Source organism: Anopheles ziemanni, chromosome 2 (assembly GCF_943734765.1).
Source record: "Anopheles ziemanni chromosome 2, idAnoZiCoDA_A2_x.2, whole genome shotgun sequence".
Taxonomy (NCBI): Eukaryota; Metazoa; Arthropoda; class Insecta; order Diptera; family Culicidae; genus Anopheles; species Anopheles ziemanni.
The window spans coordinates 47,236,500-47,260,991 of record NC_080705.1 but is presented as its reverse complement, the minus strand read 5'-3'; the positions used below and the strand labels follow the sequence as shown (position 1 = coordinate 47,260,991).

The 24,492-nt window shown below is 40.6% G+C and overlaps 4 protein-coding genes across 4 annotated transcripts; all 4 read left to right on the top strand.

The window, feature by feature from the left end:
• Positions 1-5,696: 5,696 nt before the first annotated feature.
• On the top strand, positions 5,697-6,097 carry LOC131282424 (uncharacterized). Its single transcript, XM_058311890.1, has 2 exons — positions 5,697-5,844; positions 5,944-6,097. Exons 1-2 carry the CDS (start codon positions 5,780-5,782, stop codon positions 6,035-6,037), a joined length of 159 nt encoding a protein of 52 aa, XP_058167873.1. The 5' UTR covers positions 5,697-5,779; the 3' UTR covers positions 6,038-6,097.
• LOC131282421 (N-acetylglucosamine-6-sulfatase-like) lies at positions 6,049-8,384 on the top strand. The gene is made up of 7 exons (XM_058311886.1): positions 6,049-6,227; positions 6,324-6,383; positions 6,445-6,783; positions 6,846-7,020; positions 7,105-7,305; positions 7,710-8,137; positions 8,201-8,384. Exons 1-7 carry the CDS (start codon positions 6,066-6,068, stop codon positions 8,348-8,350), a joined length of 1,515 nt encoding a protein of 504 aa, XP_058167869.1. The 5' UTR covers positions 6,049-6,065; the 3' UTR covers positions 8,351-8,384.
• A 3,480-nt stretch (positions 8,385-11,864) lies between these two features.
• Positions 11,865-14,726, top strand: LOC131293684 (caprin homolog). The gene is made up of 3 exons (XM_058321759.1): positions 11,865-12,217; positions 12,324-12,506; positions 12,573-14,726. Exons 1-3 carry the CDS (start codon positions 11,972-11,974, stop codon positions 14,724-14,726), a joined length of 2,583 nt encoding a protein of 860 aa, XP_058177742.1. The 5' UTR covers positions 11,865-11,971.
• A 2,098-nt stretch (positions 14,727-16,824) lies between these two features.
• LOC131291042 (chromobox protein homolog 1-like) lies at positions 16,825-17,669 on the top strand. Its single transcript, XM_058320235.1, has 4 exons — positions 16,825-17,006; positions 17,077-17,197; positions 17,263-17,400; positions 17,470-17,669. The coding sequence occupies exons 1-4, from the start codon at positions 16,911-16,913 to the stop codon at positions 17,649-17,651; spliced, it is 537 nt and encodes a 178-aa protein (XP_058176218.1). The 5' UTR covers positions 16,825-16,910; the 3' UTR covers positions 17,652-17,669.
• The last annotated feature ends 6,823 nt before the right edge of the window (positions 17,670-24,492 follow it).

Below are 24,492 nucleotides of genomic sequence, written 5' to 3'. Positions count from 1 at the left end.
ACGGAGCATAAGTCAGTCGCTGCGTCTCGCTCCGATCCACGGGGATAGGCCTGAGTTCATTCAAAATTGGTAGTAGGGGAGCCATGCATGAATTTACTCCCCGCATCACGCATCCCCCCTTTGGGTCCCACGAACTTGCATCGTTCGTTTCCTCCATTCTTCATGCCCCGCGGTCGTTGTCGTGCGTCTGTCGTTTTAAAACGCTTTCTGTCTTTTTTGCGCTTTTTTTTCTCTTTTGCTCATCTTTGGCTTCGCGCCAAAACTATGAAGTGACGTCACATTGCTTTTGTTTAATACGATTTTAGTTATCACTTGCGGTAGAATTAAATCATAGTTACGTTGATTACAAGTGAACAAAGTTTTCCAATGTTTATAAAGTGAAAAATTATACCTTGAATTGTGCCAAAATGTCCGATCTTGATAGAATGAAAAAAACTGGCAATTTCACTGAAGATGGATTTACCAGTCGATGAAGAAGCAGGATCAAGTGGATTGAATGAGTGAAAATAATGATTTAGTAATATTGAATTAGTGTTAAAGCTTTATTTTCCAGTGTCACTACAATTACATGCCGTTAATCCTTCGGATAGCACCGATATGCCATCTGAACCACAAGAGTATCAAGCAGAGAGATCCTTTCATTCCGAAGATCCGAAATTAACGGATTATTTAGAATCTAGTTCTATTAGTATGACATGATGTCTTCTTGTTATCTTGTATATGCACTCTGGCTGCAGCATGTTGCAGTTTCTTCATCAAAAAGTTCCCAACATATTTGTCAGCTACTATTTTAATGCTCGTTACTGCCTATTGCCTTAAAAATACTCTACCTCTTTAAAATTAATCAAACCTGTCGTTGCTTGCCCAGGTGTCCTACTGATACTCGAGCAATAAAAACTGGCAAAAAATGGCTTAGCAAAAATAATATCATTAGAATCGTGCATACGATTGGAAGGTTCTGCGCGCGTGACTTGACTTTGCAACAAAATTCAAAATCCGTCTCCTTACGGATGAGGCCTTCTCTAGGCTGACTGACTGCCACCATAGTGTCCAAAGTGACATTCGTAGTCGCAGTGTTGCGCAGAACTAAGTCCAGTTTGGCTTAGAGCCTCTCATTTTGAAGTCGAAGTTCTCTGTTGTGATTTTCTAGTTTAGTGAACTTCTCTACAAATTTTTCAGACATAGACAAGATTTATTAGAGTTTGCATTGTTGTATTGTTGTCCATGCTAATTGGATTTTGTGTAGGGCACAAGGTGTAGGTAGCTAAAGCAAATGATTTGTAATCCTGCTTAACAATGACATTCTGCTCATTAATTTACACGGCTGTAAAACAAACAAATATTAAAAAGAAACACAAATATCTCCATTGCTTTTGGATCCATTGCTTCAGGATAGTTTGATGGTGATGATGATGGAAATGAAGAGCAAGGTTTGAATAAATAAATAATAATGAAAACCTAATAATGTAACTTAATCGATCTTGGATGCTGCTAGATCGATCACGAATGGTTCGATGACAGTTGACCAGTCGAACAAATTGCCGCTAGAGGGAAACTCCTGATAAAGATGAGAGAGTAAGGAGCAGTCGTTCTCACTCTACTATCTGGTATCTAGACAAGTTATTGAGAATGCATCAGGATGCACTGGTATCAGCTGATACAAGTCAACGACCTGTGACAAATCCGAATTGGTTGGTGGATTTGAGAACGACCGTTCTTTCGTTCTGCATAGCGAAAATTTTTAAACTTTGGCTCTAGTAAAATTATTGTCAATTTAAATGCTGAGAACTTTTTACACAAAGCGGAAAAGAAAACACGAATCGATGTAATGGCACTAAATTCGTAAAATTATTAGATAGTAGATTGCGTAGCACTTTAAGGTGTAAACTGAATTATGCTTACATTCAAACATTTCGTTATTTATATTGAATCACCAACTGGTCATGCAGAAGAGCAGCCGATAGCACAACTGGAAAACACTTCGTTCCATGGGTAAATATAAACCATCAAATAACGATAATCAATTCTTACTTGCCTTCTTTCAGGAACAATTGCACCGTAAAAAGTTAGCTCTTCAATTAGAATAATATGATACGACGCTTCACAGGCACGATATACCCGCGCGTGTAAGAGCAAACGAGAAGCAGACAGCTGTTTAGACTCCGGATCACGGAGCTAAAGAACAAAGCAGGAGAAATAATCGAAGAGAGAGAGAACACGGGCAAAACAAATACGACACCGATTTTTTTTTATGCAACGCGTTTGTGACGTCATCAATCCGGCATCACCCTAAACACACCGCAACACCGCAAAAATCGGGTGATGGCAAGTGCTCATGTGTGTGTATAACGCGGCGCGCTTCGACCACGACACCCAAAAATCTTGAATTTGGCGATTGTTTAGGGGCTCATTTGGATATCCAATTTTTCTATGTGTAATATCCAAATTAGATAAAAAAACCCGCGAGTTTTTGCCCTCACTCCCTCCACTTGATCCTGCTTCTTCGACTGGTAAATCCATCTTCAGATACTTTGCGACCCTACGACTGAGTTTGCCAGTTTTTTTCATTCTATCAAGATCGGACATTTTGGCACAATTCAAGGTATAATTTTGCACTTTATAAGCACTGGAAAACTTTGTTCACTTGTAATCAACGCAACTATGGTTTTAATTCTACCGCAAGTGATAACTAAAATCGTATTAAACAAATGCAATGTGACGTCACTTCATAGTTTTGGCGCGAAGCCAAAGATGAGCAAAAGAGAAAAAAAGCGCAAAAAAGACAGAAAACAATTTAAAACGACAGACGCAGGACAAAGACCGCGGGGCATGAAGAATGGAGGAAACGAACGATGCAAGTTCGTGGGACCCAAAGGGGGGATGCGTGATGCGGGGAGTAAATCATGCATGGCTCACGCATACACTCGCAGCTCGGTGCCGCGGCAGAAAGTGGTTGCATAGCCTCGTGCGAGTGGAAGCAAGAAAGAAAGTGCAGATTTAGAGTGAGAGGTCCGAACAGTATCCGATTTTTGCGATTGGGATATTAGCGAGACGTTCTTGCATTATCTTATTATTTTACAAAGATGTTTCACTCGACAAAATTGTTTCTCTTGAGAATATCTTTCGTTTGAAATGTCGTTTGTGGAAACCCGTCAAGCAGTTGAAAAGTTGCAGATTGCTAAATAATTCAATTTTGTCAACATTTTTGTTCTTTGTCCGATTTTTACAAACGACATTTCAAATGAAAGATATACTGAACAGAAACAACTTTGTCGAAGAAAACGTTTTTCAATCATTTGTAGTTTTGGAGTTGCGATTTATCGCCTTTCAAGGTCAGCTGCTCCTGTTCCATTGTACTATTCGCTACGCGGCAAGGCGTAGACGAAACATGAACAACCTGTATGTGCAAATGATGTGCGATAGTGTTGGGCAGCCTTTGCTATACCCGAACGTCCGGATCCTTGCGTAATGGTATTGAGCAGGCTTTGCTATACCCGATGGGTCCGTGCGTAATGGTATTGATGCTGATGCTCCGAACGTGTATTTATAGAAACTTTGACCGTTGCTCCGAACGTCCGGATCGGCACATGTATACAATCAAACCCCTTGCTCACACAATCAAACACACAAATTTACACCCGTATTTAAAAGTTTGCATTCGTTACGTTTGACGAACATTCATCTGCCGGTGCGTTCATCATTCTTACCCCGCACCCGCCTGTGAGAGGACCTTCTGCCTTCCTTTCCCCCCTCTGTCCACATTGTAGTGAACTTCTCACGCGGCGAGTCGACAGGCTGTTTTTTTTTCATATGGAGTTCAGGCTGATTCGCACGTCGGCAAGTGCAAGTGGCAAGTAAGCAGGCAAGTGGCAAGTAGCCGTTCGCACTGCAGGCAAGTACTTGCCGGTAACTTGATCACTCACACAAGTACACAATAACGAATAAATTTTATTTTACCATTATTTCATCATCAATAAATGAAAAGATCGATCAACGATACGATCAAATAATATTTCTAGAACATTTGTCGAAAATTATCCTAAACAAATCACGAAAATGAAACAGTTTTTGTTTGACACCTTGTATTTACACGAGTTGTCAACCAATACATCCAGCTAATTGCCCGACAAATAGACTCGGTTCTATTCCAGTAGCAAGTAGCTACTTGCCACTTGCTACTTGCTAGGTCCTCATTCGCACGGGGTAGGTACCCGGCAACTTGCCACTTGCCGACGTGCGAATCAGCCTTAAGTAGAGAAAATGAACTCAGAGCCGGAGCGTTGCTTGGGAGATTTCCTTGCATCTATTTTGGACCACTTTTGCATCGAAATTAAAATTATTTCTCGTGCTCTAAAAATTTAAGTAACGTTTTGATAATTCCTAAAAACACTCAAGCTTTAGAAAAACATTACTTCAGAATTTTTTACGCAGTGATTGCTTATATCTCAAGGTGGGCGAACTATTTGCCTACGGCATGGTTTTTTGAAAAAGAAACAGCTTCGTAGTTTTAAGCGATTTTCTCGAAAAATATTGATGCAATCGCTTCCAAATTTGGTATTTAACAAGAATAAATTGACCTCAACACTAAAAAAAATGTAAGGGGGCATTTTTATTTGAAATCATTGAAATAATTGATCTACTTTCTAGTGGGCGAAAATTACATACGTTGGCCAAAATACCCTCGCTCAGCCTAATGATTATCAGAAATCAACTTCAATATGGCTGCACGACCCAAGGTGTATAAATTAGAAGGTGAAGTCGTCCAGTGTAAAATGACATTTCATGACTTGACATAACACTTCTGGAGTGGGTTCATATGGGTTTTGAGGGGGGGGGTATCGGAAAAGGATTGGGCTTTTGACATAACTCTTCTCAAATATGGCACCCCTTCCAAAGCGACATAAAGTCACCTTCTATATTTATACACCTTGTGCACCACCAGGCTTTTCCGCTCACTTCTCTTAGAACCCACCTTGGTGGAATCCTTCATTTTTTCATGTTTGACAACCATGTCTGAATGCATTCATGACACATGTGTGACACGCTTTCCAGACTGCACCGTCGCGTAACGCGACGTCGCCTGACAGGCGCTGAACTTCATGCAAAAAAAAAACATTTAGCGCGATTCGCGCGACATCACGCAAGGTTTTTTTATATGGAGTTCAGCTCCTGTCAGGCGACGTCGCGCTGTAGTGTGGACCCCGAGTAACACGCTTTCCAGACTGCACCATCGCGTAACGCGACGTCGCCTGACAGGCGCTGAACTCCATGCAAAAAAAATCTAGCACGATTCGCGCGACATCGCGCAAGGTTTTTATTATATGGAGTTCAGCCCCTGTCAGACGACGACGCGCTGTAGTGTGGACCCCGAGTAAGGTTTTTTTTATATCTCGGGGTCCACACTACAGCGCGGCGTCGCCTGACAGGAGCTGAACTTCATATAAAAAAAAACCTTGCGCGATGTCGCGCGAATCGCGCTAGATTTTTTTTTGCATGGAGTTCAGCGCCTGTCAGGCGACGTCGCGTTACGCGACGGTGCCGTCTGGAAAGCGTGTATGGAGTTCAGCTCCTGTCAAGCGACAACGCGCTGTAGTGTGGACCCGGAGTGAGAAAAATTGACGAGAAAATTGCTATCGTGTGATACAGGCTTTATGGGAATCATCGCCATATCTGTCATTGTTCTAATCAAGTAGACATAGAACAGCAACTTCTGTCGAATTTGTTCATCTGTTGTAACATCAGAGCTAGAATCAGTGAAAATTTAATCAATTTCTTTAAAATGGTTCAAAAAGGCACTGGATTGTTCGGATTTTTTAAAAGCGTGTACTACGATGAGTATAAATGGTACGATGAAACATTGCTCAGAGTTTCAATGGCCGCTGGCACGATGATGCGAACTGTCACATTCACGTAATGTGTTTTTATCGATTTGTTTATTTCCAGGGCTCTTGTGAAAAGTGCTTCGCTGTTTATTGTCGGTGTACGGTTAGCGCAGGAATGTGCTGGACTTGAGTTGATGCCATCGGCGCCACATTAATAATTGCCAAATACCATAAATAACAGCGATGAAGGGAATAATAAATAGTGTTATGCCGTATTCACTGAGTCTTTCTTTTGCTCTGCTAGTAAGTGCGTTTCACTTCTCATTTGGGCTCAGTTCCCAGAAAGGCAAACATAATTTTGTAGTCATTCTTACTGACGACCAAGATGTTATGCTACAAGGGCTGGTAGGTTACAGATTTGTACAACATTTTCCCATATCAAAGATATGTTTAGAGTCTACTAGGTTGAAATGTCTGGTTTGTGCTTTTATTATATTATAGACTCCAATGACGAATACTATTCAACTGTTAGCAAATGAAGGAGCAACGTTTGTTAATGCCGTACGTTTGCACACATATTCCTCGTACAATTCAACCAAACTGTGTTCCTATTTTTGTACAGTTTACTACATCTCCAGTCTGTTGCCCATCTCGAAGCTCAATTTTATCTGGGACATATGCGCATAATCATAAAACAACCAACAACTCCCGTTCTGGCGGATGTTATGGTACGTTCTGGCAACAGCATATAGAACCAACGTTACTACCTACAATGCTCTCCAAGGCAAGATACCAGACCTTCTATGCCGGAAAATATTTAAACGAATATTTCAGCGATTCGGTACCACCTGGATGGTCTCAGTGGTACGGTTTACATGGAAATTCTCGGTATTACAACTTTACTGTAACGGAAAATGGAAAAATCGTCACTTACGACAACCTTTACTTCACTGATTATCTGGTTTGTGTTAATTTCCTTCAATCCGTTTTTGTGACAAAATGAAAACTTTCGTTGTTTTGCAGCATACAAAAGTTGTAGAGTTTATCGATCAGGTAGGTCAAGATGGACCATTTTTCGCCATGATCGCACCACCAGCACCACATGCACCGTATACACCATCAGACAGACACAAAGATCTTTTCCCGGACGTAAAAGCTATTCGTACACCGAACTTCAATATGCCCTCTGGACCACTAGGTAATGTTTGAGCATGGCACGCTCCCATTGATATTGTTTATAGTTAAAATCCAAACATACATATATTTTCCTTTTATCCAACAGAAAAACACTGGCTTTTAACTATGCAACCATCAACTCTTCCCCTAGGCCTCATAAAACAGTTGGACGTTATTCAACGCAAAAGGTGGCAGACATTGATGGCAGTGGATGATATGGTGAATGGTATTGTTACCAGCTTAAAGCGGAAAAATATATTGGATAACACCTATATTTTCTACACATCAGACAACGGGTATCATATAGGTACATTGATAAACTTACATTTTACAAACTTTTGTTCTATGTTATTATAGTATAATGTAAGTAATTGTAACTGCAATGAAAAGCATGTCCCAACGATTTATAATATTCCTTGAAACCGTACTAAAAATCTTCCAAATCACCACAATTGTTTATATTGAGCTTAAATGGAAACAATATGATTTATCAAAAAAGCCTACATAACAAAATGACACATTGTGAATCACAAATAAGTTATTCTGTTTCCACGTAAACTAATGTAAATATCACGATCGTGAATAACGTCGTATCAAAGTCAAGTTAGTACAAAGAAGTTTCGAAAGTACTAGAAGCTTCAGCAATTCTCGTTCTCAGCTCACTAGAAGCTTCAGCCAAATTTTTATTGATGTTATCTAATTTATTTTCAGGGCAATTTGCTCAAGCGTACGATAAACGCCAACCATATGAAACAGATATACGTATTCCCCTTATTGTTAGAGGTCCTGCAGTTACCCCCAAAACACTGCAGCAAGATCCAGTAGCTCTTATAGACATTGTTCCTACAATTTTACATCTAACCGACTTAGAAGTTCCACCTACCATGGATGGTCGACCATTACCTCTAGACATCCAAGAAAAGGGTATCAAAGAACGACAAATTCTAATTGAATATTGGGGGGAAGGCTCGTTGGAAACGTATAATTCAGAATGCCCATGGCAAGCGCAGGATCTGCTTCAGCTGTGTTCCTTAGATGCTGCATGCCATTGCCAAGATGCATGGAACAACACGTACAATTGCGTTCGGCATTTGCGGGAAGATCTCAATTTTATTTACTGCGAATTTAAAGATAACGAGGTATATATTATTGTCCTTACGTTAATCGGATGTTTAATCTTGTTTATTTTTTTTAAATTACAGCACTTTGTTGAGGCCTACGATCTAACGAATGACCTGTATCAAATGGTAAATGTTGGTTATGATATTCTGCCATCCGTCAGTGCGAAATACAGCCTAGCTTTAATGAATCTAACCGCGTGTGCTGGACCAACATGTCATGTTGTTTATTGATGCGATCCAGCGTAAAGCGTCCGGTTTTAACCAACTAACCGAATTTGTTTTTTCAGTTAATCTACTTTAAACCCGAACTGAACCTGCACTTAACTTTATTTTATATAGTTTTTGTAACAATACCAATTGAAATAATTAAAGTATCCATTCATACCTAAAAATTTAAAAAAATTGACGCCTTTTATGTTTTTTTTATTAGGATCTAATAAAAAGCCTTTTTTAAAGTAAAAATACTCCATTGAGTCCATAAATCACATGGAAATCAGCCTCGGCGTGGACTTCGATGGAATGAATCCGATCGAATCGAGGTGTCAATTTTCAAACATATCCCGCTAGGCGATTTCGAGCAATCGCTCGAAAAACGTCCTAATATACAGGGTTTGCCACCTATGTTCAGCTCTAACTCGGGGTCCACACTACAGCGCTACGTCCCGTCACGAAACGCGACGTCGCCTGACAGCCGGCCGAACTCCATACGGTGTAGAAACAGCGAAAAACGCGACGTCACGCTAGCTCTTGTCAAATGTCAATTCGAAACGTAAACAAACCGACAGCTAGACAAAATGTAAACATACCGAATCACAAACGCGATCAAAACGAGCAATATTCTTCACGAAACATCGGATTTTTAGTGGTACTACTTATTTTTAGGCTTCACAAATGTAGTTCAGTTATTCAACTCCATTTTAATTGCTATTTTTAGAAAAGTTTTTTCGATTGCCGAAACGTAAACAAACTGCTCTTCAACAAGTAGGAGATGACAGAGTAATATATACCTCCTACGGTGGGGCAAAATATCGTCGTTGTATGTTTAAGTTTGTTTTCTCAGTGAATTTCGAAGATATCTTTAACGATCCAGGTAGCATCAGGCGTATCACCCGGCTGACAGAAATTCAATTTTTTGCTGCTGTCATGTCCCAGCGAACGGCGGTACTCTGAAAATCGAGCAGTTTTTTGCCTTTTTCTTTCGGACCCCCCGATTTCCGCTTAACGAGGGGTCGGATTACACACACACAACATTGAGTCAGAGGTGACACGCACACCAAGCGCGCCAGGCAAAAAAGAGCAAAAACATAGTTGCTCTCGTATTCCGCTCTCTACTATGCCCAGCCCCACTCTTTCTCCCAGCTCGTCTTCAATTCTCACCAATGCGTCTTTTTCTACAATTTTGTCGTCATGTTGTCTCGATAGGATAAGTCAGTGCAATAATCACTCTGGGCTATTTGTCAGTTGTCGATGCCCGAGGTTTAACATCCAATATTAACCTACGAGGAATGGACATCGTTTTCCATAACGTTCCATTCTCTCTCCCATCATGGCGCATTACTTTGCTCCGCTCAGGTGTAAGCACGGATGATTTCGCTCACAGCTTTTCGACGTCAATGATATGAATGGTGTATGTGTTCGATGCATGCATGGGGATTGTTTTGATTGCGGAATGAAATTGCGTCCAGCTAATGGAATGAAATTGCATGCATGAAACTAAGTAATTTCTTTATTTGTCGTTTTACTTATTCATTTTCATTGTTCTTCGTACGTTTTACTATAGAATTGCACGAATGAAAGAACTACATTAAAAAAAGAAATAAAAATGTATGAATTGCAATGGGTTGAAATATGGTAGTAATGCGTTATCACATTAGCACAACAACCTCAATAATGCCGCTGTATGCATGTTGTACGGGTTGATTAAGGTAAATTCAATTTACGTATGCTCGTATCAGCTTGAGTAAAGGTTCATTGGATTTCGGTTCAAAGAAGTGAGCCAAAGCCTTTGGTTAATAATCGCCATTCACATTATTGAAACTAACAGAACCGTACGGCGATTGCTACCAATTTCGAACGCTTGTAAATCTGGAGACATTCACATTGCTCAGCAATCAGCTGTGCCAATAACATGGAAAAAAATCACAACACATACAAACAAACAAAGGTCCAATAAGAGTGAAAAAGATAGCACATTTGAGGTACGCTCTTTTTGCACACAGCAGAAAGCATTAAAAGAGAATCCTCAACACGCATACAATGCACATGCCTTCCGCTTCACGCACACCATCAACCGGTTTTTATTCCGCGTTAACCACAAATGCATGACCCAATGAGGAAGAAAGAGTCAGGGCATAGCATCAATAGCAGCTATCTCGATCTTGTTCACAGTAGAGGGTCGTGGCGATGGGATTCTCCCTACCCCTCGCCTGTAAAATGAACTGATTCGAGCAAAACCGTTTGCAGGGTTGGAGCACACCATCGTCAGCCAACCCATAAGTACTGGGTTACATTTGGTATAGTACGCTGTAGCTAGACCGTACCAAGTTTTTGGTATGGTACCCTTAATGTAGTCACGCCATCACCGCGTGACTACATTAGGCGTACCATACCAAAAAACTGGTACGCTCCTAGTGTCAAAAACCGATTTTTCTGTCAGAATCGAGCGATGCAAGTGTAGTCACGAAACCTCTCACTCCAACTCCCGGTTAGAAAATCGGCCCATGAGCGCCGGGGCTCACCACCTCGACGGCGTGGGTTCGAATCCCAACCGAGACCGGACCCTCCCCTGTACGAGAGGACTGACTATCCACGTACAACAGGGAAACAAGTCTCGTAAGCCCTTAACGGGCAGGCATGACCTAGAGGTCGTTACGCCAAGAAGAAGATAGTAATTACAGGCAAATAAAAACAATAAGATTCGTTTTACCACATTGTTTCACGACTTAGAAAACATGAGAATATTTTTATCAACGTATTGAATGCTGCATAACTTCTTTCAAAACGAAATAGTTGTTGGATTAAGAACTATGACCAACAGAGTGGGTAGAAACAAAGCAAATACATAGTATCAATTATTATAAAAGAAAAAAAAACGATGAAAAGGGAACGAGTATTTTTGTTTGTTAACGCCTGGTTGGAACGACAGTTGCAGCGCATTATTTTTATCCATGGAGTAAAGTTGTCGTGTTTCAACAATATTATGGTAAGGAAAAATAATAATAACAGTTTTAAACTCTGTCATGATTCTAAAATATGCTATTTTTTCTATTTTTTCTCTAATTAAATTTTTGGAGATGCTCTTCTAAAATTAACTGATAATTGCTCGACAAGTTCTTACCAATATGAAAAATCGAGCACTTCATCGAGCTCTTTCGAGCACACCATCATCAGCCAACCCAGAAGTGCTGGGTTGCATTTGGTAAGGTACGCTGGAGCTCGACCGTACCAAGTTTTTGGTATGGTACGCCTAATGTGGTCACGCGGTCACATTGGCTTAACATGGGACTCGTAGCAAGACTAGTTCGACTCACCTCGTGCCTGAATCGAGTTACATCAAGCTCAAATTCGATTCGAAGCAAATCAGAATCGAATCAAATCTGATTCAAATCCCAAACTTATCAAGTTTGTTTCGAATCCATCAAATGAGATCCAATCCTTTGGAATCCGTCACGGGATCGGGTCTTCAAGTGTTCCGAATCCCGATTCTGCCAACACTAATAATTTCAGTCTGCTTTTGCTGATTTCCACAAGAAGCGTTCTTTTCTAAAACTTACTGGCAGACGTACTTTCAACATCAAGGTACCCAGTATAACTGTTTGGCCTTTAAAGTGATACAATTTGTCTAATAAGAGGATGCCAAGTGTTGAGCAACTGGAATCTACAAAGATGTCTGTACCGAAAGAAACATCTATCCCAGCTTCGGATGCTGGTCCGATTGCTGCTTGTATTGAAGCATCCAAAGAAAATTCGCCACCGGCAGCTGTTGAGCAGCAACAGCCTAGCGCTCATAATATCAACAACGATAAAGATGCTCTTAGTCCTGTTCAACAAATGTGTTTGATAATTGAGCACAAGATTCGTAACCTTGAGAAACGGAAGGTAACAACTATTAAAAATATGTGATTATTTTTTTGTTATACCCTGACATCCTCCTGTATGGCAACACATCAATCATGGATGCTATTATGATCCGTTCATTCTGCAGAATAAGCTCGACTCTTACAAACTACTTGAAGAGGAAGGAAAGCTGCTTTCCAATGATCAAAAGATGGCAATTTTGAAGTACGACGAATGTGTAACATCGCTAGAACTAGCTCGTGAGTTTTGTAAACAATTCTCCGCTATAGCTACGGTGGCGACCCGAGATGCCAAAAGGCAAGCGAAGAAGGTAAGTTGAAAAAAAAATTTCTTTATGTTGCTGATCCCCCCCTATGATAAAATTCGGTTTCTTTAGAACGCGTATCTCAAGGTGCAACAAGAGAATGCAAAGATACGGGAATGTCTAGTGGTGCTAGATACCGTGAGTCGCTTCACTGCTGATGAAGTTCGTGAAGATTTTCTCAATGGCACCAACGGTGCGTGTCAACTAGCTGAAACGGATGTTGAGCTGGTGATGATGGTTCTCGAGCAAACTAAGCCAAGGCGCCCTATGAAAAGCACAGATGTACCATTTTCCAGTTCTATTAGAAGCGCTGCTGAGATTCTTTCCGGGATCGTGGATGGAAGAGCTAAAGCTTTTGGGAGCTCAAACTATGCACACGTAAAATCAATCATGAGCAGAATTGAAAATTGTGGCTACTTCGAAAAACACGTTACACTCGAGGAGACAGAGTTTCAATCACCGAAAGAAGACCAAACAGAAAAGAATGAAATATGTTTGCCAGTCGTAGGAGAAACTCCAATGAGCATGAACGAACAGAAATGTGTACAGAATCAGCAACATATTTTTGCGGAGGCTCCTGCGGCAACTGCTGTGCCAACACCATCGTTTCCGTTGCAATCAAATGAGCACACAAATGTGTGCGCTCCGCACCCTGTGGTTCCTGCAATCCAGCCTCAACCATCTCCAGTGAATACACTCGTTACTACGGAGGAAAGTATGCAATCTGCCGTCGTTATTCCTCCTCCTAATATCAATCTACCAGTAGTTGCACCAATAAATCCTGGTTTGCAACTACCTCCAACACCAGTCGCTGCCACTACAGTCCAAGCTGTAGAAAATGCTTATTTTAATCAGCACTATCTTCAAAATCACCTGAGACCATTGCACGAAGTGCTGGGAAACGCTAATTTTTTCTTTTTGCAAGAGTCGGAAATTGATAAACCCGACATTCTGCCAATGCATAGCACTTACGTATCGATCGACCAAACTACTCCTAATATACCGCTGAATGCTGCAGGACACGAATTTCAGAAATTCGCAGGTGTGCAGGATCCACAATTGATGATGTCCGCGAAACCTCCCATGCCCAACCCCCCCCCGCCACATTCCGATTTAGTACCAAATGTAGCTATTTCGAATGGTTCCAATAGACCAATGACCAACCACAATGAGTTGCCAAACGAAGCTCAAATCATACATGCACAACCGCTCACCACTTCTACATCTAATCAAAGTGGTTTAAAGGATTTGCAAGTCTTACCAGGAGCTTTGCAACATGTTCCAAATCAACAACCTGTACTAATGCACATGGCCAGCGTATCCTATGGCCAACAGCACCCACACGCATTGATAAGTGCAAATGATAATGAACACGAACGCAATCATATGCCTGCATTCCTATCTTCTAATGCGATCGTTTCGTCGACATTGCCTCTGACTCGAGTACAAGAGCCGAACAATCTTCCTGGAGCCGCACACGCTTCAGTACAAACACATAAACCACATGGAGTGCCAGGAAACCAAGTTCTCGCTCCAGAAAATGCACCTCTACAAATGATGAATAACACAGCTATTGCTATCGATAACAATATTGTTGCCCATATTCAGATGCCGAATATGCGTGCCGATTATGGTATGAAGAATAATAATCCGGATTCTCTCAATGTAAGCTCGAAAGATCATAATCAATCATCTGGAAAAGATGGTTTATTAGGGGTCAAATCTCTCAAAACTAACGAAAAAAATACATTGGATTCGAATACTTCCACCGGAACATTCCCGATGAAGTGTGATGCTCAGACAAACAGGAAAAAGTCATCTGTGGCGAAAGGAAATCTGGATGAACGAAAAGGATGGGTCAAAGTTGCAGGAGCCAGCGAAAACCTTGACAAGAATGATCAATGGCCCTCACCAGCCTCAAGCTCGGCTAAAGCGCAATTAAAAACTGATGATGGTAGTGTAGGTCGTAATAGTTTCCATCGCACTCGTCCGTCAGGAAATGGGCATGCTGCTCGCAATGAATCAGGAGCAGGGATGCTACCATCTGAACAAAATAACTCAAACGGGGGAGCTGCAAGTGCAAAATTGGCGAGCGGATCTGCAGCTGCACAGAATGTAGGGTCTAATATTTCTCATACTTCACCGCATGCAGGAGGATATCGCAGCAATCGTTCTTCAAATACGCAGTATTCCCAAAATGGGCTTAACAATGGTATGTACGCGTAATGTTGTTTAGAAACCATGTATATATAGTTATGTATTGTTTTTTTGTTTTCTGACGTAGGACGTTTCAATTCAGAAAATGGCAGCTCGGGCGGAAATCCACCCACATTTTTCAAAAACAATGAACGATTTTATCAAAATAACTATGGTGCACATCGTGGAGGTGCATCGTTCAAAGGTCGGTCTGAACATCTTAGTGGAAATGCCGGAACTCGACTAAATAACAGCAGTACTTACACCACGAACAGTTCAGTCGGAGCTGGAAATGGCGCCACAGCGGCGGGAGCCCAGGACTATCGTAATACACAAAACATGCGTCCCAGAAATAATAATAATAGAAATAATGGTGGCTTACTGACACGTTCGCAACAACGCAACAACTCGGAAAATATGGCATTCCCTAACCAATCGCGAAAAGACTCAAGTGCTCGTACTCAGTCAGGTGTGAATGTTTGAATTAAAATCTCAAAATAATCAGTTTATACGATTTGCTAAACAATCAATGATATCTTCATTAATAACAAAACATGAAATAATAATTCGAATAATTTGAACTGCTAGTTAGGATTTATTCGCAAATTTATCCCACTTCGGTAACGTAGTGGGTAAGTCATTTCCATCTTATTGGGTTATTAAATTAATATTAAACTGCTTTGTGTCTCATTGAATATATTAGCGGCATAATTCTGCCATTCGCAAGGTAGGAATTAATCCAAATGGAATATACTGCTACGTAAAATGACATGACGTATTAATATAAAATTTGTCATAATTGAAAAGCAGATGCTTTTATCGATCCGAAACTATAAAAAAGTAAGTCGGTAAAATGATAAGCAACGAATAATTGTTTCACTGTGAGACCGGCCCGCTACACGAGCCGCAAACTCAAAAACCGTATAAGTTTACGTCAAAATCTTTGCGGTTCGTGTAGCCGCGTTTTGCGGTACCAATTCTGCCGCCAGTCAATGCAAGCGCAAAGTTCCTGACCGCGTGACTACATAAGGCGTACCTTACCAAAAACTTGGTACGGTCGAGCTCCAGCGTACCTTACCAAATGCAACCCAGCACTTCTGGGTTGGCTGACGATGGTGTGCTCGAAAGAGCTCGATGAAGTGCTCGACTTTTCATATTGGTAAGAACTTGTCGAGCAGTTATCAGTTTACCGCACACAAACACACATTCACCAGGTATGTGAAACCAGACGTACAAAAAAGCGCGCGATTTTTAAAATATATACAGCGGTAAACTCCAATGAAAAAAGTACAACAATATGAAACATCAGAAGCGTGATGATTTTCTGCCGTGTCTAGAACGCTCATTTCATCGACAAGTTCCTTTTTGACACTGATCGGTTACGCCCTCCGTGTCAAGTTACAGCGTGACGCTGATCGATAACCCAGTTGACGTTAGAACTTCAATTTTGTTATTGTTTTGAAAGAAGGTGCGATTTAGAAGGAACGTTGCCCCAGTTGTATGTTGGCCTGTCAAACCCTGTAAACAGCATAGAATGTGAACAACTATGCGAGTAAAGAGAAGGTACGTGAGGTGAAACTTCGATACATTTCGTCGAAAAATCGGTGACCCACTACGGCCGACGGCTTCTTAACCATTTTCCATGCAAACAAAACGAAAGCAATTGAAGAATCGGTTTGTTTGGTTCTCGAGCGTTGTTTGTTTATCTTCTAAGGGCGATTCCCGCCAAATTTGAGTATCAGCATACTGTCAAAAGCTATTTTTCGATTTTTTGCAGTGTAGACGTCAAAATGCTCCACATTCCGCTACCTTATATAGTGTGTATTTATCTTGGGATGAACCTAAATGTGTTCGTTTGACAGATGCAAAAAGCAAACGCATGTGTAAAGCTCTGACCAGGGGTTCATCACTAGCCTAGCTATATGTCAAAAAAGTCAAATCGTTTTACCTGAAAATACAATTCTGGAAACGAACAATCGAAGAAGAAGAAAGGGCGCAAATTCTGGCTTCGCTGTGTATTGTTTCTTTGATTTCCAAGAAGTGTAATAAGGCATAGTGTTCAGTTGGCAATAAACGTTGTTAAAGCTCATTCTACCGGCATATCAGTGCTTACGCCTTCTGATTTCATAGGTTTCAGTTGGTTTTCGTCATTCTAACCTCAGTTACCCGTAAAAGGCAAAGGTAATAGAGCGTTGCGCTGCGGTACAGTGTAAGATGAGCAACAAAAAGCAGAAGACGGAGGAACCGGACGAAGGGCCGGTGGAGTTTTCTGTTGAAAAGATTTTGGACAGCCGAGTGGTTGATGGAAAAGTAAGTTTTACATCGTCTCACCAAATGAAATATTCGTAGACACATTATGCTTCATTGGTGTTACATTCAGGTTGAGTACTTCCTAAAGTGGAAGGGGTACTCTTCTGATGAAAATTCGTGGGAGCCGGAAGAGAACTTGGACTGTGACGATCTCATCCAAGCGTTTAAAGAATCTCGGAAGAAAAAAGAAGGTAATTGGAGAATCCTAGAGAAAACCAATAGATTTCATTAAACATTTTCGTTTCTCTCTACATAGCGAAAGAGGATAGCTCCGGTAGAAGAAGCAAGCTCAAAGAAGCATCGGAGGATGGTAAAGCTGCTCCAGCAAAACGAAAACCAACGTCGGAAAAGAAACTGGGATTTGACCGGGGATTAACCCCAGAAGAGATAGTAGGTAAGTTGAAACCGTAAAACATGCTATTTTCTAAACCGACTGGTTGTAAAAATTGTACGTCCATTTTAGGAGCGACTGATCAGAACGGAAAACTTTTCTTTCTGATGAGATGGAAGAATGCAGCCAATGCAGACTTAGTGCCTGCCGAGCAAGCCAATATCAAATGTCCACAGATAGTCATAAAGTTTTATGAATCACGATTGTCTTGGCAGACTCAGGAAGCAAAAGTAGAGAGTAATGACGATGCATAGTTAGCGAATATTTTTTTCTCTTAATAATTTTTTTTTCAAAATATGTTGCTCGACGGCCATAGACGGTACAAACCACTAGAACTAGCTGTAAGTCGTGTAAGCAACGAAATCTACACTCATGTAAAATACACATAATTTTTACATATTAAAAGAAATAGCGAATGAAAATGTTTACTTTTCCGGAGTACAAAATGCGTTCACTTTGTCGTAAAAAAAGTTTGTTAGTTTTCTATAATTTGTAGAAAAGATGGAAAAAATTAAATGTTCGTAGACACATTATGCTTCAATGGTATTACATTCAGGTTGGGTACTTCCTAAAGTGGAAGGGTTACTCTTCCGATGAAAATTCGTGGGAGCTGGAAGACCCGCTAGGCAATTTCGAGCAAATCGTCCTAAAAAACGTCCTACGTGACACAAACATCGAGCAGTTTTGTATGGTGAGTAGGACAAGTAGGACGATTGCTCGAAAAACGTTCTCCTTTTGTTTCATCCCCATACAAAAAAGGAGGACGTTTGTTCGTGCGTAGAACGTTTTGAGGACGATATTAGGAGCTGCCTAGCGGGGAGAGCTTGGACTGTGACGATCTCATCCAAGCGTTTAACACGTTGACTGCCATGGCTATCATTTTTGATAGCCAGTGATGTTTCCTGGGGGCCATGGCTATCATTTTTGATAGCCACCTACCATGATTTTTGAAGTACTATATCTTCTAAATGACAACTCTTACCTACAAATCCTTTGGTAGTTACATAGTTTCATCTCTTGTCTAGCTTAATTTGTGGTTGGTTTTACAATAACTGTGGTATGAAAAAAGTTACAAGCTGTTTTAGTGGAAGGTTTTTGTTTATTGAATCACATGTGAATCGCGTTGTCTCTTTCGCTTAATGTCGTTGCGTGTCTATTGGGTGAACGAGACGGATGCAGTCACGCTGCTAATACGTAAGTCGTTTATTGGAGAAATCTTGAGGCGCTATATATTTAATAATAACGCCAATAGAAATAAACAATAAGGTGTTAAAGGCAAAAAACCTGAAAAATATCAATTGCCGAGCTGTGTGTGTGCGCTTCGAGCACCTGTGCACTTCCCAGCAGGCCATGGCTATCAAAAATGATAGCCAGCGATACTGTATGAAGAAAAAGTTTGGCCTGCAGGGAAACATGACCAAAATAAGCGTGGCAGTCAACGAGTTAAAGAATCACGGAAGAAAACAACAAATAGCTTGCTCGAAAGAAGGATTTTGCAGAAAGTTTATTGTGGAAAAATGAGGTTTTGAAGAAAATTACATTGTGACTGCGTGGGAAAAAGAACCGAAGGAACTTCGACCGTAATCTAAGCTGAAATAACCTGAAAAATCAGAACAATGCAAATTTTAATTATTAAAATTAATTGTATTGAAAATGAAAACGAAGCCGTGAATCGTTTACTGAAATTCTAAAACATTTTTTCGATTTGTGTGATATGCCGCGACTTAAAGATGGATCTGTTATTGTTATGTGTCGAAATCTTCAGACACCAAATCAGTGGGGCTTTCCTTGAATTGTAATGCTATGTTTTTTCTATATTAGTGTATTATTATTATTGGACGAGGCGAAGTTCGTTGGGTCAGCTTGTTGGGTCATATATTTGCGGTTAACGTGGAGTAAAACCCGGTTGATGGTGCCCGTGAAGGCATGTGCATACTCGACGCTTGTTGAGGATTCTGTTTCAATGCTTTCGGCCATGTGCAAAAAGAGTATACTGCAAGCCTCAAATGTGCTATCCCTTTCACTCTTATTAGACCTGTGTTTGCGTGTCATGTGTTCTGATTTTTTTTCTATTTTATTGCCACAGCTGATTGCTGAACAATGTAGAGAGATCCAGATTTAAATTTAATTTCAAATATCAAGTTTGAAATTAATAACATTCACTGTACCGTTCGGTTTGTTTCAATAATGAGAATGGTGAAAATTTTCACAAAGGCTCACTTCCTTGAGCAGAAATCCGATGAACCATTACTCAAGTTGGCACTCGCATAGGTAAATTGAATTTACAATAACCTTAATTGCTACCGCATTTCAGCATGTCCCAATTCATACATTTTTCACTCATTACTTTAATTTGGTTCTTCCATTCATTCTACTCTATAGTAAAACGTACGACGAAAGAAGTAAAGAAGAAGTAAAGGGTGTCCCAGAAAGTATAAGCACGATTTCAAAATTAGGTAAAAAATAAAACCTGTTCCAGAAACTGAACTTTTGTTTCATAAATTGTGTTTGGGTTCTGTTCAGTACTATTTGCGAAAGATAAAAATTTTAAAAATTTAATCGTATTCTAATGACCGCATTTTTTATCTGTCGCCTCCGATATGGCTCAGCACATACTTGTCGTGAACGGTTTTCGACACTTTTGAACGGTTTTACACTTTTTTTGAAAACTGTTGATGTTTTCCGTTGCTTTAACATGTTTTCTCAAGTGTGCCTTCGTTAGCGCCCAAAATATCTCAATTGGTCTGGTCTTGGTCGACTCTTCGTCGAACTGATGCATGAGGGTTGACCACACAGCAGCTTGTCGTACAGTTTCCGGGCCCGATGTTTAATGCATGCAGCCTAATTTGCAGTCCGTTTCGATTTCTTTTGGATTTTGTACGATTTTAAATTCAATCTTGCCTTGTCTCATTGGACGTTACTTTTTAACGTACCCATTTGTTGAGCCACATCGCGAATGGAACTTTCCTATTTTTGCTTGATTGCTTTTGCTCTTTCCCGGTTCAACTGTTGGTCGATAGGACCAGGTTTTTGGCCACTTTTAAGCGTATCCTTGAAGCTGGACTCCTCCCGAAACTTTTGGATGGCGGTTCGTACGGTTCCGATACTCACACCTACCGATTTTGCCAATTTCCTTAGCGAAATGTAAGGAGTCGAACACCATTTGTGCAGAACGCTTTTGCGCTTTTTGACGGAAATGCCTCGCATTTTAACAGAAACGGTTTAACAAAATAGTTTGGATGCACTATCTAGTAGGTTTGAATGTAAACAATCAAACAACCGAAGAATCAACTGTTTGGCGTCATCCGTTTTCCAGAAACGTAATTTAGAAATCGTGCTTATACTTTCTGGGACACCCTTTAAAATGACAAATAAAGAAATAACTTACCCTGCGAACGGTTTTGCTCGAATCAGTTCATTTTACAGGCAAGGGGTAGGGAGAATATCACCTCCGCGACCCTCTACTGTGGACAAGAACAAGATAGCTGCTATTGATGCTATGCCCTGACTCTTTCTTCCTCATTGGGTCTTGCATTTGTGGTTAACGCGGAATAAAAACCGGTTTATGGTGTGCGTGGAGCGGAAGGCATATGCATTGTATGCGTGTTTAGGATTCTCTTTCAATGCTTTCTGCTATGTGCAAAAAGAACATGCCTCAAATGTGCTATCTCCTTAATTCTTATTGGACCTATGTTTGTTTGTCATGTGCTCTGAGTTTTCTATGTTATTGGAACAGCTGATTGCTGAAAGAGTGGGGCTGGACATAGTAGAGAGCGGAATACGAGAGCAACTATGTTTTTGCTCTTTTTTGTCTGGCGCGCGTGGTGTGCATGTCACCTCTGACTCAACGTTGTGTGCGTGTAATCCGACCCCCGTTAAGCGGATATCGGGGGGTCCGAAAGAAAAAGAAAATTTGAGAGTTCAGGTACCCAATCGCAAAAATCGGATATTGTTCGGACCTCTCACTCTAAATCTGCACTTTCTCTCTTGCTTCCACTCGCACAAGGGTATGCAACCACTTTCTGCCGCGGCACCGAGCTGCGAGTGTATGCGTAAGCCATGCATGAATTTACTCCCCGCATCACGCATCCCCCCTTTGGGTCCCACGAACTTGTATCGTTCGTTTTCCCATTCTTCATGCCCCGCGGTCGTTGCCATGCGTCTGTCGTTTTAAATCGCTTTCTGTCTTTTTTGCGCTTATTTTCTCTTTTGCTCATCATTTGGCTTCGTGCCAAAACTATGAAGTGACGTCACATTGCATTTGTTTAATACGATTTTAGTTATCACTTGCGGTAGATTTAAAACCATATTTGCGTTGATTACAAGTGAACAAAGTTTTCCAGTGTTTATAAAGTGCAAAATTATAATTTGCGTTGGACCAAAATGTCCGATCTTGATAGAATGAAAAAACTGGCAATTTCAGTCGTAGGGTCGCAAAGTACCTGAAGATCGATTTACCAGTCGATGAAGAAGCAGGGGCAAGTGGATTGAGTGAGTGAAAATAATGATTTAGTAATATTGAATTAGTGTCAAAGCTTTATTTTCCAGTGTCACAACAATTACATGCCGTTAATCCTTCGGATAGCACCGATATGCCATCTGAACCACAAGAGCATCAAGGAGAAGGATCCATTCATTCCGAAGATCCGAACTTAACGGATTATTTAGAATCGAATTCTATTAGTATGACAGGATGTCCTCTTGTTATCTTTTATATGCACTCTGGCTGCAGCATATTGCAGTTTCTTCATCAAAAAGTTAGCAACATGTTTGTCAGCTACTATTTTAATGCTCATTACTGCCTATTTCCTTAAAAATACTCACCACCTCTTTAAAATTAATCAAACCTGTCGTTGCTTGCCTAGGTGTCCTACTGATACCCGACCAATTAATACTGGCAAAAAATAGCTTAGCAAAAATAATATCAATAGAATCGTGTATACAATTGGAAGGTTCTGCGCGCGTGACTTGACTTTGCAACCAAGCCAACAGTTTTCTTTTGTATTGAACGTTTTTTAGGTCATCTTCAAGCTTCAAAAGTGCTTCTGTGCTAGATATAGGAGAAAATTCAAAATCCGTCTACTTACGGATGAGACCTTCTCTAGACCATCTGACTGCCACCATCGTGTTCAAAGTGACATTCGTAGTCGCAGTGTTGCGCAGAACTAAATCCAGTTTGGCTTCGAGCCTCTCATTTTGAAGTCGAAGTCCTTTATTCTGATTTTCTAGTTTAGTGAACTTCTCTTCAAATTTTTCAGACATAGACACGATGCCGTGTGGACGCGGCCTTAGAGTTTGCATTGTTGTATTGTTGTCCATTCTAATTGGATTTTGTGTAGAGCACAAGGTGTGGGTAGGTAAAGCAAATGAATTGTATTTCTGATTAACAATAACATTCTGCTAATTAATTTACACAGCTGTAAAACAAACAAATATAAAAAAGAAACACAAATAACTCCATCGCTTTTGGATCCATTGCTTCAGGATAGTTTGATGGTGATGATGATGGAAATGAAGAGCAAGGTTTGAATAAACAAATAATAATGAAAATAATGTAATTTAATCGATCTTGGATGCTGCTTGATCGATCACGAACGGTTCGATGACAGTTGACCAGTCGAACAAATTGCCGCTAGAGGGAAACTCCTGATAAGGATGAGAGAGTAAGGAGCAGTCGTTCTCACTCTACTATCTGGTATCTAGACAAGTTATTGAGGATGCACCAGGTTGCACTGGTATCAGCTGATACAAGTCAACGACCTGTGACAAATCCGAATTGGTTGGTGGATTTGAGAACGACCTCTAGTAAAATTATTGTCAATTTAAATGTGGAGAACTTTTTACACAAAGCGGAAAAGAAAGCACGAATCGATGTAATGGCACTAGATTCGAAAAATTATTAGATATTGGATTGCGTAGCACTTTAAGGTGTAAACTGAATTATGCTTACATTCAAACATTTCGTTATTTATATTGAATCACCAACTGGTCATGCAGAAGAGCAGCCGACAGCACAACTGGAAAACACTTCGTTCCATGGGTAAATATAAACCATCTAATAACGATAATCAATTTTACTTGCCTTCTTTCAGGGACAATTGCACCGTAAAAGTTTGCTCATCAATTAGAATAATATGATATGACGCTTCCTTTCACGCCACCGCCACAGGCCCACAGGCACGAAATACCCCCGCGTGTAAGAGCAAACGAGAAGCAGACAGCTGTCTAGACTCTCTGAGTCAGCACGGAGCACGGAGCTTAAGTACAAAGCAGGAGAAATAATCGAAGAGAGGGAGAACACGGGCAAAACAAATACGACATAGATTTTTTTTTATGCAACCCTAAACACACCCCCCCATCACCCTAAACACACCGCAACACCGCAAAAATCGGGGGCAAATACATGATGCTGTGGTCGCTCCAACAAGAAACACACTCACCGCGTGACCACATTAGCCGTACCATACCAAAAACTTGGTACGGTCGAGCTCCATACCATACCAAATGCAACCCAGCACTTCTGGGTTGGCTGACGATGGTGTGCTCGAAAGAGCTCGATGAAGTGCTCGACTTTTCATATTGGCAAGAACTTGTCGAGCAATTATCAGTTAATTTGTGAAGAGCATCTCCAAAAAGTTAATTGATAGAACGAAATAGCATATTTTAGAATCATGATGGAGTTTAAAACTGTTATTATTATTTTTCCGTGCCATAATATTGTTGAAACACGACAACTTTACTCCATGGATGAAAATAATGCGCTGCAACTGTCGTTCCAACCAGGCGTTAACAAACAAAAATACTCGTTCTCTTTTCATCGTTTTTTTCTTTTATAATAATTGATACGATCCCGGTTGACAGAAATTGACATAGTTGCTGGTACTATGTAGTTCCAGCAAGAGTCCCAGCAATCTGCCATGGAAAAACTTGCTGGTACTACATGACAGCTGCAAAAAATTTGAATTTTTGTCAACCGGGATGTATTTGCTTAAAATTTTTCTACCCGCTCTGTTGGTCATAGTTCTTAATCCAACAACTATTTCGTTTTGAAAGGAGTTATGCAGCATTCAATACGTTGATAAAAATATTCTCATG